Here is a 14,279-nt window from a genome sequence, read left to right as displayed (position 1 = left end):
AAGAATAGTATATAAATGTGCACTCTTGTTTAAACTGTATATTTATATATAAATTGTGGGCTACAGTACATTTGGTTGTAGCAGCTGCTCCTGTATCTTCAATTTGATAATTGATTAAGTATGCATGGCTGACTGCAGACTTTTTAAAAGTCATGGATTAGAGATTGGCTGATTATTCAGTCTATCTCCAATCCATCTGACCAACTACCAGAAATACTTTGTTTTCAGAAATATAATAAAAGGCCAAATGACACCAATGCTTTACTTTATAAATAGTATGTTCTTTTCTCTCTCTTTTTTCTCGAACACTGTCTTTCAATCCTTCTGCTGTTCCTCACTTCTCCTCTGGGCTTAATTACCAAATAACAAGCTGTCCAATTTTTCATTTAGCATGAATAAAAAGCCAAACACATCTGATCTGATATGCAAATCTCCGTTCTTCTTCTTCCTGCTGTGCCTTTTTTTAAAATATGAATATGAAACCTGCCTCTTTGTCTGACTGATTGAATTTGTCGTAATGCTTCTTTTTTTTTTTTTTTCTTCCAGGCTTCCCAGACACCCAGTGATGAACTCCCCAGTGGTCACAGTCTCCGTTTACAGCAACCAGACTTTTGTGGGCGGCCACTTGGAACACCCCATCGTGCTGGAGTTCAAACTGCTAGAGACAGCCAATCGCAGCAAGCCGCTGTGTGTGCAGTGGAATCACAGCAGCCCGTGAGTACAAATCTACACACACGTGGGCTGTATGTTACAGCTGAGGTTTTATGCTTCACGCTTCGATTGTTGATGCAACTGAGACAAAAACAGTAGCCTGTAGTTTAAAACATTTATCCAGAATTGTGTAATTAAACATTCTAATGTCATATGTGATTAAATAAATCCTGTGACTACCGTTCATTTAGTTAAATAAATATTGTTTTCCTTTTTGTAAAAGTTCTTTTCATCAAAAGCCAACAAATTTAGTTTAGTTTTTGCTTGACAGAAATGTATTTCCTTCAAACCTTTTGGCTTCAAATTGGATAAAACATATTACCCTAGCTTTTCTGGAAACCATTCTGAGTATGAAAATCACCCATGTAAATAATAGCAATAATAATGGCTCAGTTTCATGAAGTGTTCACTACAGAAATCTACAAAGGGTGAAAACTGAGCCACTCAATGTGCTTTCATTTACTTACAGATTAAAAAAAACAATACATAAAAACAATGTCATAGCTGAGCTGATCCTGTTAGTGAAGATATACTTATGTTGATTTAACACAACAGGAGAGAAAACCTTTTTAATAAAGATGAACTGTACAACATTTTAAACCCCAAAGTCTTTTCACTGCTGATTGCAAACACACTTCGTGGATGTAGCCAGTTTTTTCATGTGCCTTACATTCATCCTCTTTTATAATGCTATCTTTCATTGCAAATCGTTTATTTTTCCTTTTCAGGCACGAGATCGGCGGCTGCTGGACGGTGAGGGACTGCATAGTGGTTTACAGGAACACCTCTCATGTCCGCTGTCAGTGCCAGAGGCTTGGCACATTCGGCGTGCTGATGGACAGCTCACAGAGAGAGGTCGGTCACCAGTCAGTGAACGGCCACTCAGACACTCAATTCTGTGCCAATTATTACTTGTTTTAATGTTATTTATGCCTTTCATAATAAGGCATGCAATGGTATCCCCATCAGTAAATCTTTGTCTACTGCTGTGTTTTTGTGCCTTTTCTGAACACCTTAATTGGTACTGTTAAGGTATGAAATCTTAAAGAAAAAACATCCTGACTGATGCTCACAAGGCCATATTAAACCTTGTTAAAGCTCTGGGAGATTTCTACAGCTTCATGCAACCCCCCTTTGGCCATCAGTCTGCAGCATACTGAGTTGGTGGTCTATCAAATATTCAGAGAGCAGAACTGTGTGGTTCTGTGTTTCAGTGACTATGCTTCTCCAAAACTTAAACCAAGATCTTAATATAAAATCCAGCTTGTCAGCGGAAATGATGCTGTAGATCTGCTCGTCCTGCTGTGAATTAAATTCTGGCTGTGTCAGTCTTGTTCACTAGAAACAAATGCTTTCAGTTTACCGCACTGACATGGTTGAACAGATTACATGCTTTTGCTTGGATTTTCCTGACAGATTGACTCTTAGGCCCTGTTCATGCCTTGCACATTATATCCGCTTTGGGCAAATCCATTGCAAGTGGTCAGCTCTGGTGGAGTTCTCACTTGGCGGTTTAAATGTTTGCACCAAAATGTTTTTGCAAACATCAGATCTCAGTTACCCCACACCGTTTACAGATACGGTCAGCCACATCACATAGTGACACAGATCAGTCTGACAGCAGACCTGATGATATTTCTATAAAAACACAATGCATTCAGACTTTTAAACTACAATATTACTTTGACATTAACATGGTTCGGAGCCATTTGTATTGATTTTTGTAGTGTTATTTCTTGATAAGCTTAATTACCTATCAGATGACAAGAAAAAAAGGCAAATACAATGATTAGTTATGTCACAGAGCTCCGTGTCAGAGCAAAGACTGAAGGCAAAAACAAGCCACATCTTCAAAATATTTCTTAAAATATCTGTTTAACTGTCTTTAATCAGGCAACAGCTGAGCTAACTTTCCTTTTTCATCTACTCTGCTGCCGGTGTGGGGTCACGTCATTTCAGTAGGAGGTTCGATAGTGGGCCTCGGGATAGATTCCATTCAAATGACCAAACGTATGTATCTCAGACCATCCAAAGGTGGTCTGAGATAAGACATTTTTAATGGTCACTGAGCCAATCAGACCTGTATTTAGCGCTTTCCAGATGCAATCCGTTTGCTCAGAACGGAATTAAACGTCAGGTCTGAACAGGGCCTTATTATAGTTGACTTAGTTTTGTGATTCTTCTTGTTTCTATAGTTTTTTCTTCTATCTATCCTATTTTCTTTGTTTGTTAAAATACATTGAAACTTAGTTGTATTAAAGACACAATCCTACATGATTTGTACCATCTCTGATTTAACAGTTGTCATTAGACTTTAATGGCTGCATGTTAAACTGATTCTTCCGGTCTTCTCTTTGTCTGTGAGTAGCAGTTGGAGGGGGATCTGGAGACACTGGCCCTGGTGACGTACTCCTCTCTGTGCGTCTCCATGCTGGCCCTCCTCCTCACTGTCCTGGTGCTTTCTTGCCTCCGGGGACTCAAGTCCAACACCAGGAGCATCCACTCCAACACAGCAGCAGCCATGTTTTTATCTGAGCTGGTGTTTTTGCTCGGAGTCAATCAGACTGAGCAACAGGTAAATGCAGGATTTGTGTTTTTTTATTGTTTCTTTTGCATTTACTTTGACTGCTGTTCTTTGATTTTATACCACTTTTCACAAAGTTTGCACATTTTATAAATTTGTTGTCCATTTGTTAACCAATCCACCAAATTCACAACTTTACATTTTAACTATGTTTGTGTGTCACTTTTAAAACATATAAACTATTAAAAACAATTTTGCATTTGTATTTTTTTCCTGGGGTTCATGACCCAAACCTTTAGATCTGTATGGGTTGAGCTAATTTCAGTGTGTGTCTCGCCTTCCTTCTACTTTTTTGCTTTTCCTCCACTCTCCTGACCCCCATCTCTGCTTTGTTACGTAACACACAGTCATGTTTGAGTGTTTTTAAAGAGCAGCGGCTCTTGCAAAGAGCTTAGTGCAAATATGTGTTCACTCAGCATGAAATTCATTTAATTACACCGTATCCCCCATGTTGTTGACTGTACAGCACTTACAGTGCAATCGGTAACTTCTAGCTGAACAATATGTTCTCTAATTCCTGTGCATCATGCTCTGGGAAGCATGTTAGGGCCCACAGCTGTTGTGTGTATTAGTTTCCACTTGTTTGTGCCTTTCTTTTGGTTTTGTATGTTTCTTGAAGTGTTCGCTTGTTGTGTGTGGGAGTGTGAATTTCATCGTCTGGCTGTATCACTGCCAAAGCTGCTGCTGCTGCTTTTTTGTGTCATCCTTGGTTGTTGCTAGGATTTTTTCCTGAGCTTCCTTTGACCTTAAAAATCTTCTTTTCTTAACTTAAAGATGCACAATGCTCAGTTGTAGCAGTCTATGAAGGGAGAGTGGTCTTTCAGCCAGAGTTATTTGAGACTGTAACACCACAGAGACGATGCAGTTATCTCTGAAGTTTGTTTTCTTTGACACCAACTGAGTTTGAAGAATTCACATTAAAATATATTTTATAATAAATAGACCTAAGAAATTGCAAGAATAAATCTTTCTGTGAAGGTTGGGAATTTTTACAAAACTGAAAGGCATGATGCCGTTATACATTTTACTCAGCATTCCTAAGCAAATATTATGTTTGTAGTTCTTTAATGAGGTGGACTGCTCGATAAATTATTAAAGTTAATAAAGTTTGCTGAGAAAATAACTTGCACTTTGCCGCTATTCCCTCTTGGAAATAACTTTAGATTTTTATGTAAATAACAATATAATGCAAAATTTGATGGTAGTGTAAATAAAATTGCATTCATGTGAACCACTGTGAAATTTAAGACATTAAATTTTTTTTATTATTATTTTGAGCTTAGTTCTTCTCAGGTTAGGTATTACTTTGCCAGTCAGGTCAGAAATAATCTATATTTCTCCAAACTGAGACAATTCAAAATCATATCTACAACAGGTAGGATATTAATTATTCATAACTTTTCTAAAAAAAATCTGAACTTATTCTCTCTGTATCCTTCCAGTTCCTGTGTACAGTCGTTGCCATCCTGCTCCATTACTTTTTCATGTCCACGTTTGCTTGGATGTTTGTGGAGGGTCTTCACATCTACCGGATGCAGACCGAGCAACGCAACATCAACTACGGAGCCATGAGGTTCTACTACGCCATCGGCTGGGGCGTTCCTGCCATCATCACAGGTGACATTCACGTAAAAAAACATGTCTGCAGACACAGATACTTTTTATGACAAAATGGTATGTGCACAGTCATCACCATCATGCACGTTCTCTGCGAGTGTGGCTGTGGAGATAACGTGTCCTACTGACACTTGTATTAAAAAGGTTTCAGTGACATTTTTAATACTGAGATAGTAAAGCAGAAATTCACATGCAAGCAATTACTGCCATGAGACACAGTGTCGGAAAGTAATATCTGCCTGCTTCCTTCTCGCTCTCTCTCACACACACACACACACACAAGGAGAGTCACAGTCACTTTTTCCATCCAGACCCATATCTCCTGTCAGCTCACCTCTGTCTGTGGCTGTTTCTGTTGCTGTCAAATGCACAAGCTGCTGTCTCCCTTTGCCTGAAGAACAGATTGGTCTCCCACCATCACAAACAGACAAACACACACACACACACGTTTAATGCCTCGGGCTCGATGGCTCATTAATCCATCTGCCTTCATTTAGACTTTTCCTGTCTCTCATACTTTTGCAATTCAATTTTAAAAAAATTCTTTCTGCCCACAAATGCCAGAACCTTGACAGTGATGTCTAAAAAGTGAATACAGGAGGAGTGAAAACATCAGCATTTACAAATACTTGTTGGCAACCACATGTAACATCTCAGCAAATCCAGTTTAAAATGAATGGTGAAATTTGTTGTTATAAAAAAAGTATATATTGGATTTCCTTCTACCTACCTGCAGCAGCATAAGTACCCCTATGACAAATTATTTTGACTTATCTTTATCAATATATTATATGTATAAAGTTGCAATCATGTAATAAAGCTTTGATGAACTGTTCCTGGGGAGTTGATTTGCTCTAAAATTATGATTTCTTTTAATCATAGGTCTGGTTTGTTTTAATTATAAATGAATATAAATATGAACACTGAGAATCAATCTGGATCTGTCCTGTTATGACGTTTATGTGTCACAGATTGTAAGTTATTCTACGTCTCTGTGACTGATGATAGAAGATGTCAAGAGCTGATCTTAAATGCCTTTCGGTGTCTCCTCTGCAGGCCTGGCTGTGGGTTTGGACCCCGAGGGTTACGGGAACCCCGACTTTTGTTGGCTCTCCATGTATGACAAACTCATCTGGAGCTTTGCTGGCCCTGTCGCCATCGTCATCCTGGTAACAGCAACTCTAATTAACTCTGTACAAATGAACCGAGATAAAATATAGTTCAAGCCACAATCTGATAAAGTAGTGTAAGCTGTTGATTAATGTTTGGCAAAAACAGTGAAGGGTTATCATTATTTATATTTTTTGGCTTTATCTTAAAATATAATACACTGTAAACTTCTTTGACTTTGTGTTATCTCCAAAGCAAACAGCCAAACCTCTTTTTCAAATTAATTTTCTGTTTGCAAACATGGTTTCTGCCTCCCTGGCTCTTAATCTTTTGCTCCACCGTGCTTCTAAACCTGGTTGGATTTGAACATCTGTCATAAGTGGCAGCTATTCAAACTGATTTCAGAAAGAGAGTCCACTTGAACTTGACTAGACCATTATTTTAATTGCTGACCTCATTGTGTAACACCTTTCACTTTGAAAATTTACTTCACCAGCAGACACTTTAAGCTTTCTACAAAGCTGTCTGTTCCACTTTAACTTCTTCTGACCTTTTTCATTTTATTAAGTTTCAATTTAGTATATTTTATTTGTATACGACATCCAAGCAATAGCTAGGGTTTCCACATGGTTTCTAAAAATAAGCCTAATGTTGGACAACCATTTTATTCAGATTGATTTTATTTCATCTGTGTTGTCTTGATGTTCCCAACAGCCTAATTGGATTTGTTAAAATGTTTTTTAAAAGATGTTTATATTGATTTCTCACTGTCCAGATGAACGGAGGGATTTTCATGATCGTCGCCAAGATGTCCTGTAACCCATCTCAGAAGGAGACCAAGAAACTCCCTGTCATGTAAGAACTTGTCTAAACACTTTTTTTTAAAAAGCAATTATATTTTTCATAGTTTGAGGCTATTTTAAAGAGAATTGCACTGATCAGTTTACAGAAAAAGTGATTGTGAGACACATAAGAACACACATGTTTTATATTTAAAGATGCCCTTACTTTTTCCAACTGCTATTTTTGCGTACGGTTCAAACAAATGAGCCAAATGTAGAATGTAAACAGTTGATGCAAGTACAGGTGAATGTTGATGAAACATTTTGAAAGTAAACACAAAGCATACAGCAGTTTTGGTGAGTTCAGTTCAGGAAATATCCCCAAAAACTATAACAGTATCTAATAGAAATTTTGGAGTTCTGGCACACTGCCTCAACTCTTGTAATGGTTCACAAACACCCACATATATGATGTAGATAAACTTGTATCATGTAAAAAAGTCATAATCCTTTTACATCCTTCACCTTATTCACACCTCAGGCCTAATAAAGAATTTAGGTTGGCATTCACAGCATATTGTGGCTTTTTGTTATATAGTATGTAATTATGTTACATAAATGCACATAAAGATTTTTTTATACAACATATGGATCCTTGATTCATCTTGTTTAATTTAGATCTCTCTTTTGCTTTTTTTTGGCCGGTGCAGTGCTACTATCCGGAATGCCTTCTTGCTGTTGCTGGTGGCCACCTCCACCTGGCTGTGTGGTCTGATGGCTGTAAACAACAGTATCTTGGCTTTCTACTACATATTTGATGTCCTCTGCCTTGTGCAGGTACGAACGAAACATTCTGCGTGTATCTGAATCCGGAGCTGGATATTTAACAAACCGACATCTTAAACGTTGAGGTTATCTCGTCGTCTCTCTCCTCTGCTTCCTCTCAGGGTCTGTCGGTGATGCTGGTCTTCACTGTGTTCAACTCAGAAGTTCAGGAGGCCTGGAGAGTTGCCTGTTTGGGTAAGAAGAGCCCTGGAGAAGACCCACCAAGACCACCGCAGAGCACAGTAAGCCACACACACACACACATTTTCTTTTTGGGTTTTATTTTGCAGCATCCAAAACTTAAAAGAGAAAACAAAATCCGATTTAGAGTGGTCTAAATGTTGTTACTTTAGTCAGAACATTAGCAACAAGCCACAAAACAAAGATGAAACATTATCAGAATCATTTAAATGGACCTTGATGTCACCGCAGGATTGTCATTATTGGACAGTAATGACTTTCAGAGTCAATCTAAAATCGTGATGTGAAGCTATAAATCATCTCTCTGCATGATCCCAAGGGCTTTTAGTGTGTTTTATCCCAATGTGCTCTCTCTTGGATACACATTCTCACTGTGTCCATAACCAACAGCACAGGAGCCTTCTTGTCCTCCTTCCCTCAATCCATCTATTAGTCCTTCCTGCCCTCGTTTGCTCCTCTTCTTCTGCCTTCAGGGTTTCTTGCTGACCCATATAAAACAATATACAAGGCTTTGGAATACTGCCTGTTCTACAAAAATATCAGGCAGTCCTTATTTAGTGACTATGTGAATGAAAACCTATCCCACTTACTGCCTGTTCTGCCTTGTCTTTATTAGTTCAGCTCACTGCACGTTATCCACTGCTTCCTTCAGCCTGTTTTTTAAAACACTGATTATCTCTCCTGTTTGCATGAGTGATAAATGCGAAAGATTTGCTCTGAGCCCCATATGCATCGTGGAAATGTTTGTGAGATGTTTGTGTTTGTCGTGCATGCATGGATGAGTAATTGTGTGAGTGCATTTTAACCCCTCCATTTCACTCTTTCTCTTCATCTTGGAGTCATCTGGGGAAAAGCCTGAAACTATTAATAGAAACATACTTTTCTGTTTTTACCTTTGATGGGCAACATGTATAAATGGCTGCCTATTAGCAACCTTTTGCCTGCCTGACTCATATCTTGCTGCATGTTCTTTATGACCAATAAACTTCACAGCAGAAGGTTTCTCTCACTTTTAGATTAGAGCACCTGCTTTACTTGCCAAGCCTATTTTTTTTTTTTTGACATCCATTTCCTAGTATATAGGTAGCCTTATCTTAATATAGGGGCCGAAATTGATGCCTGCAAAAGCTTGGATTTTGACGCTCACTCGATTTATTTTGAACATGTCAGGTGGTCCTGTTGTTTCTTGTTAAAATATGTGTGTATTTTCAGGCTCAGAATCCCTATCACAACGCATCTCTGTTGGAGCAGAGTGGACTGCACCGTATCACCCTGGGAACCTCCACCATCTCCTCTGTCAGCTCTGCGAGGTATCCGCACACAGCAGTGTTCACACACCTTCACAAACCGGCTGCAGCGTTTACCACAACAACTCCAAATGGATCTGATCAAAAACACAAACTCGTACTCTGCTGCAAGAAGGAGAAATGTGTTTTTTTTCCCCCTCTCTCTTTCTTTCTTTCTGTTTAGAGCAAGAAGCTTGACAGCAGCAAAATAAAAAGACAAATTGATGTTGAATCTGAAAAACAACTACATCAAACAATAATTTTAAAATTCTAACAGGGTGGAGACGGGTTTTGTTGATTTTCTGCTGCTATCTGATTCAAGATTAAGCTGCTTCACAGACAAAATTCCCTCGGTGATATTATCCCTCTTGTGTGCTTTATGGGTCAGTGGGGTAAAAATGAAGAAGATTGGATGGAACAATGTACTGAACTATATGTAGAGCGACACTAATGTACCCTGAAAATGTCCGTTAATGTCTTTAGGGCATAGAGGTTATAATGCTGAGTGTATATACAGCACACGGTACTGTACATACATGTTTTAATTTTTATCTGTTTGTGCCGGTGTGTATTTAATCTGTCTTCATTTTTTTTCTTTCTCCTTGTCAGAGAAAATCTTTTGGCGCGTCAAACTCTGGAGCAAAACCTTGTTCAGACTGGAGCAACAGACCTGGATGTAGCCATGTTCCACAGAGACGGAGGTACATGTACATTTATGTGGTTCAATGATAACACGTCTTTACAAACAGCAGAAACACGCTCTTTATCAAAAACCCTTTTTTTGCTAGGAATTTATATAAAACACATACAATGCACTTGTGATGGGCAGTCTTATGCTTTTTTTCCTCATTTTTCTTACTCATTCCTTATTTCCTCTTCTCCCTTGGCATCCCCAGGCGGGGACTCGGACTCAGACTCGGACCTCTCCATGGACGAAGAGCGCAGCCTCTCCATCCCATCCTCTGAGAGCGACGACAACGTGCGTCTCCGTGGGCGCATCCAGCGGCGATTCAAACGCTCCAATCACAGCGAGCGCCTGCTCACCGAACCCACCAACAATGGCACCAAAGGTACATGAGGGATTTTTGGGTCTTTATACTTGGTGTACGCTAAAGGTTGAACCTATAACTTCATATCTTAGAGGATTTTATGAAATTGTTCAATGGAGAATACATGAAAAACATCACAAACCTTTTTACATCATCCTTTTTAAGTAAAAGTATCAAATATTAATCTTCTGTAAGGAGGATTTAAACAAACAAGGACAAAGTTTAAATGCAAATTTTATACCCAATGCAGAAAAAGAAACAAAAATCAACTGTTCAAACAACTCCTGCATTATGATTCATGTTTTGGCTCCTAATTATGTGTCTACTAGTCTAATTGTATTGGAAATTATATAAAGAAACATTGGTTGGCACGACAGCACACACATAAAACAAGAGGAAATGTCAGGGCCACTTAGTGGACACTTTTCCCCTCTGATACTCATTAATTAATACTATACATACCATGTATTATACACTTCAAATAGCTGATATAAATGCCATGGTTACACAGTTTGTGTGAAAGGTTTTGCTGTGAGAAAAGGCCAGATATGTGCAACTCTATAAATCTATATAAGTAATCAGTTATTGGCCTAAAGGGTTGTTTGGATCACATGAACTTTACTCAGAGTGAAACCAGAACACAGCTTTCAGTTCACTTGGAAAGGGCAGGATCCAGACGGCCCGTACAGTCCGATCAATAAATCAGTCAAGTCAAACTGAAGAGGAGCGCTGAGACACTTTGGTTTTAGCTGAAAGGTCACAGTCTGATGGGAGGCTTTTGGCTGCGGCAACGTATTAACCACTTAAGATCTGGATTTTCTTTTTTGACCATCAGCTGAAAAGAGAATTACAGCCACTTCATCACAGAGACTTTGACAGTAACAATAGGAACTGGTCATTATGGCAAAAGGGAAAACAAAATCAAAGAAAATTGCTTTCTAAATCTTTTCATTTTTCATATTTTCAGTTGTTACTGAAAGAGAACAATTAATAATTAGGATAAATAGTCAAATAAAACTCAAACGTTATTGGTACGTTGATGTCAAATACTAGGGGTTAGGAAAATGGATAAATGTTCTCAATTTTCATGGAAAAGTTGAACAATTTCTAGTTTTATTTTCTCAATTTTGCAGGTTTTCAGGTTTGTGCATTAAAAATCCTGGATTTGATCTGAGAAAGCGCGTAAAGATGGCACCAAAGACTTGTTTTTAGATTCATCGTGTGATTTAAAACAACTTCTATTTCATCAGAGGGTTAATCTTACTCTTTCTACCATAAACAAACAAAAACAGTATGTAGACTCAGTTTACTCTTTATCTGAACAATACCAAAACCCAGAACACAGGAAGGCTTAAACACAGAATTGTTCAGGTTTGTTTCATATTTTTAATCTCAGTTTAGGAATCATTACACCCTTAGAATCAAAAAGGTTTAACAGCATTTAAAAAAAAAACTTTTACTTTTTAGCTTTTACAAAAAAAGTTTGATAATTATACTTTGACATGAGATTTTCAAATAATGGGAATCAAGTGTGGAATAGCTGAAAGGCAAATCAGTCAGTTGGTTAGAAGTCTTTAGGGTGCAGCAATCTCTAACATTTCCTTTAATTTTTTTTTTCATTTTACCTTGGCTGACACTTTTAGAACAAGCTGTTCTAAAGCTGTTTCTGACAGCTTCTGTTTGTCACAGACATTGGCCTTTTCTTCTGCACAAGTGGAAAGAAAATGCAGCCCATTTTTAAATTAAATCAATAAAACAAACACACAAAATATAATAACCTGACACAAAGCAGTGTAGCTGTTCGAACCTAATGTTTACTAGCTTTATTAATTATGTTACTAACAGAAGAAATTATGAGTATTTTCTAATTAATATGAAATAAAAAGCTGTAAACATGAATATTAGGGAGGTTTAAATACAGTTAATCTCATGGATTACCACTGGTACATTTGTTAGTAACCTGAACATGATTGCTTTTATTTGTGTGTGATAGATCTAGATGGCAATGATCTTTTGTCCTACTGGCCAGCTTTGGAGGAGTGTGACACACACACCTTACAGAAGTGGGGCTCAGAGCGCCCTCTGGGGGCAGATTACAGCAAGGACGCTGCCAATAACAACCAACTAGATGCAGCGCTCACCAGTGGGGATGAAAACAGCCTCTCTCAGCCTCACAGGCATCGCAAGGGTGAGGGAGACTCACAGTAAAATACACATTCCTATTTACTTCTACTAATTTATTTCTCATTGTATGGATCTGTTCGGTACAAGAGAGTTATCTCTTATATTTAATTTACATGATTAGGTTTAGTTATTATTAAACGCATGGTTAGGGTTACAGAACTATAGAACGTAGACACAGTTCCCAAATCTGGTCTCAAACACAAAGTTTCCCTTTTATATGCAGAACGTCATTAAAACTTGAAGTTGATAAGAAACGGCATCATCACACACAAAGGGACAATCACATGCACACTGAGCAAGAGAAGAAAAAAAAGACGTGTAAAAAATTGGTCACGTTGCTGGAATGTGTAAGTGACATTTTAGGGTAAAATGAACACACAAATCCAGGGTACATGCATACACAAAAGCTCTTATTTCCACACAAACATGAAGTGGTTGGAAGCAACTTTTAGCAGTGCGTGTTATGTGCCTAAGATGAATGAGTCAGTTTAATGTCTGCCTCAGGATGTTCATAATCCACATCCAGAACCAATGTTGTGTGATGATTCATAGCATCTTAAGAATGGCTGAAGACAGACCGAAAATGTCAAAAGGGTTCCTGTTGTCAGCAACTTTTCATCATTTTTTATCCACTGCTTTTTTCAGAAACTTTTCTCCGTGCCCTGCTGCATTTCTGCTTCTCACGCAGTTCCATCTCTTCTCTAAATTTCATCCTTTTTGCCAGAAGTTCTCCCCTTCTGACTTCCTTATTCTTTTTCAAGTTGGTGTTGTCTTGTTGCAGGTATCCTAAAGAATCGTCTCGGATGTCCACCAGCACTCCAGGGTCTCTCCACGATGGGCCGCGTCCCCAGTGAGCTCAACTGGTACCGAACGTCCACACTTGGCCATCGAGGTGTTCCAGCAGCTTCGTATGGCCGCATGTACTCTGCCACAGCTGGTGCCACCGGAGGTTCTGGTTCTCTTTCCCAGCCCGCTTCCCGGTACTCCTCCAGGGAACATCTGGACTCTCTTGCCAGGAGGCAGCTGTCCAGAGATCCATTAGGAAGGCAGACGGTTGGGGGTTCGAGGGAGCGGCTGGACTCCCGGGGCTCCAGGGACAACCTGGATCTTTTACCCAGGAGGAGAGAGCTGGGGCTGGGGCAAGGAGCAGGACTGGGGGGCTTGGATCACCAGCGAGTCTCTTCTTCCAGGGAGAACTTGTCAGGATCCAGGGACAGACTGGACAACCACCATCCCACCAGCTTCCACACCTCAAGAGAGGATCTGAGTGGGAATAGTGGAGCTGTTGGAGCCGGAATGGAGGGATACCTCAGTGGGTCGCGGTCGCAGCTGAACACGCTGACCCGGCGTCAGGCCTCGTCCCGGGAGCACCTTGGAGGGGCTCTTATAAGTAGCAGGTCGAGGGAGCAGCTAGAAACCAACGGAGCTGGAGCTGCAGCTGGAGCCGGAGCCGGAGCTCAGGCCGGTCGGGAGTGGCTTCGGAGTCTGCCCCCCCGGCAGCCCTCGCACCCCGATCAGCCTCTCTCTGCCTCACCCCCTCCTCCGATCTCCGAGGAGCCCCAGCAGGAGCAGTTGCCTCCCTCAGCTCATGTCAGAGGACGCCTGGACTCTGCACCCTCATGTAGGTACCCCGGTCAGACTGTCCCTCAGGTCTCAGGTCTAAATCCGAACCCCTTGGTTAGACAACCATCCAGTGAACAGCTGGATATTCTGTCCTCCATCCTGGCATCCTTCAGTTCCTCTGTCCTCACCCCTCCTGCTCCCTCTAACCCGAACGGCTCGGTCCACGGACCTTCCCCATCCCCACCCCAGTCCACCACGTCCCACAGCATATCTGAAGTCTCACCTGACTCAGAGTAAGTTTTTCTGTGTGCATTAATCTAAACTCATGTTTGTTTGTTCTACAATTATATTGCCTGCAGTAAAGATT

The 14,279-nt window shown here is 39.9% G+C and overlaps 1 protein-coding gene across 3 annotated transcripts in view; it reads left to right on the top strand.

Annotated features, from left to right (window-relative positions):
• celsr3 (cadherin, EGF LAG seven-pass G-type receptor 3) overlaps positions 1 to 14,279 on the top strand; it is a 90,842-nt gene that overhangs the window by 75,847 nt on the left and 716 nt on the right. For 2 of the 3 annotated variants that reach the window (XM_017411253.3, XM_025004875.2), the window contains 13 exons: positions 547 to 714; positions 1,440 to 1,566; positions 3,080 to 3,286; positions 4,738 to 4,912; positions 5,969 to 6,081; positions 6,798 to 6,877; positions 7,515 to 7,641; positions 7,752 to 7,871; positions 9,043 to 9,140; positions 9,726 to 9,817; positions 10,013 to 10,186; positions 12,159 to 12,353; positions 13,131 to 14,205. In XM_017411253.3, the coding sequence (XP_017266742.1) occupies positions 547 to 714; positions 1,440 to 1,566; positions 3,080 to 3,286; positions 4,738 to 4,912; positions 5,969 to 6,081; positions 6,798 to 6,877; positions 7,515 to 7,641; positions 7,752 to 7,871; positions 9,043 to 9,140; positions 9,726 to 9,817; positions 10,013 to 10,186; positions 12,159 to 12,353; positions 13,131 to 14,205 (2,751 nt within the window). The remainder of the gene's footprint in view (positions 1 to 546; positions 715 to 1,439; positions 1,567 to 3,079; positions 3,287 to 4,737; positions 4,913 to 5,968; positions 6,082 to 6,797; positions 6,878 to 7,514; positions 7,642 to 7,751; positions 7,872 to 9,042; positions 9,141 to 9,725; positions 9,818 to 10,012; positions 10,187 to 12,158; positions 12,354 to 13,130; positions 14,206 to 14,279) is intronic. The other variant, XM_037976965.1, reaches the window with a different exon arrangement.

This window comes from Kryptolebias marmoratus, linkage group LG8, assembly GCF_001649575.2.
Source record: "Kryptolebias marmoratus isolate JLee-2015 linkage group LG8, ASM164957v2, whole genome shotgun sequence".
Lineage (NCBI taxonomy): Eukaryota > Metazoa > Chordata > Actinopteri > Cyprinodontiformes > Rivulidae > Kryptolebias > Kryptolebias marmoratus.
This window is presented reverse-complemented; position numbering and strand designations above follow the sequence as displayed.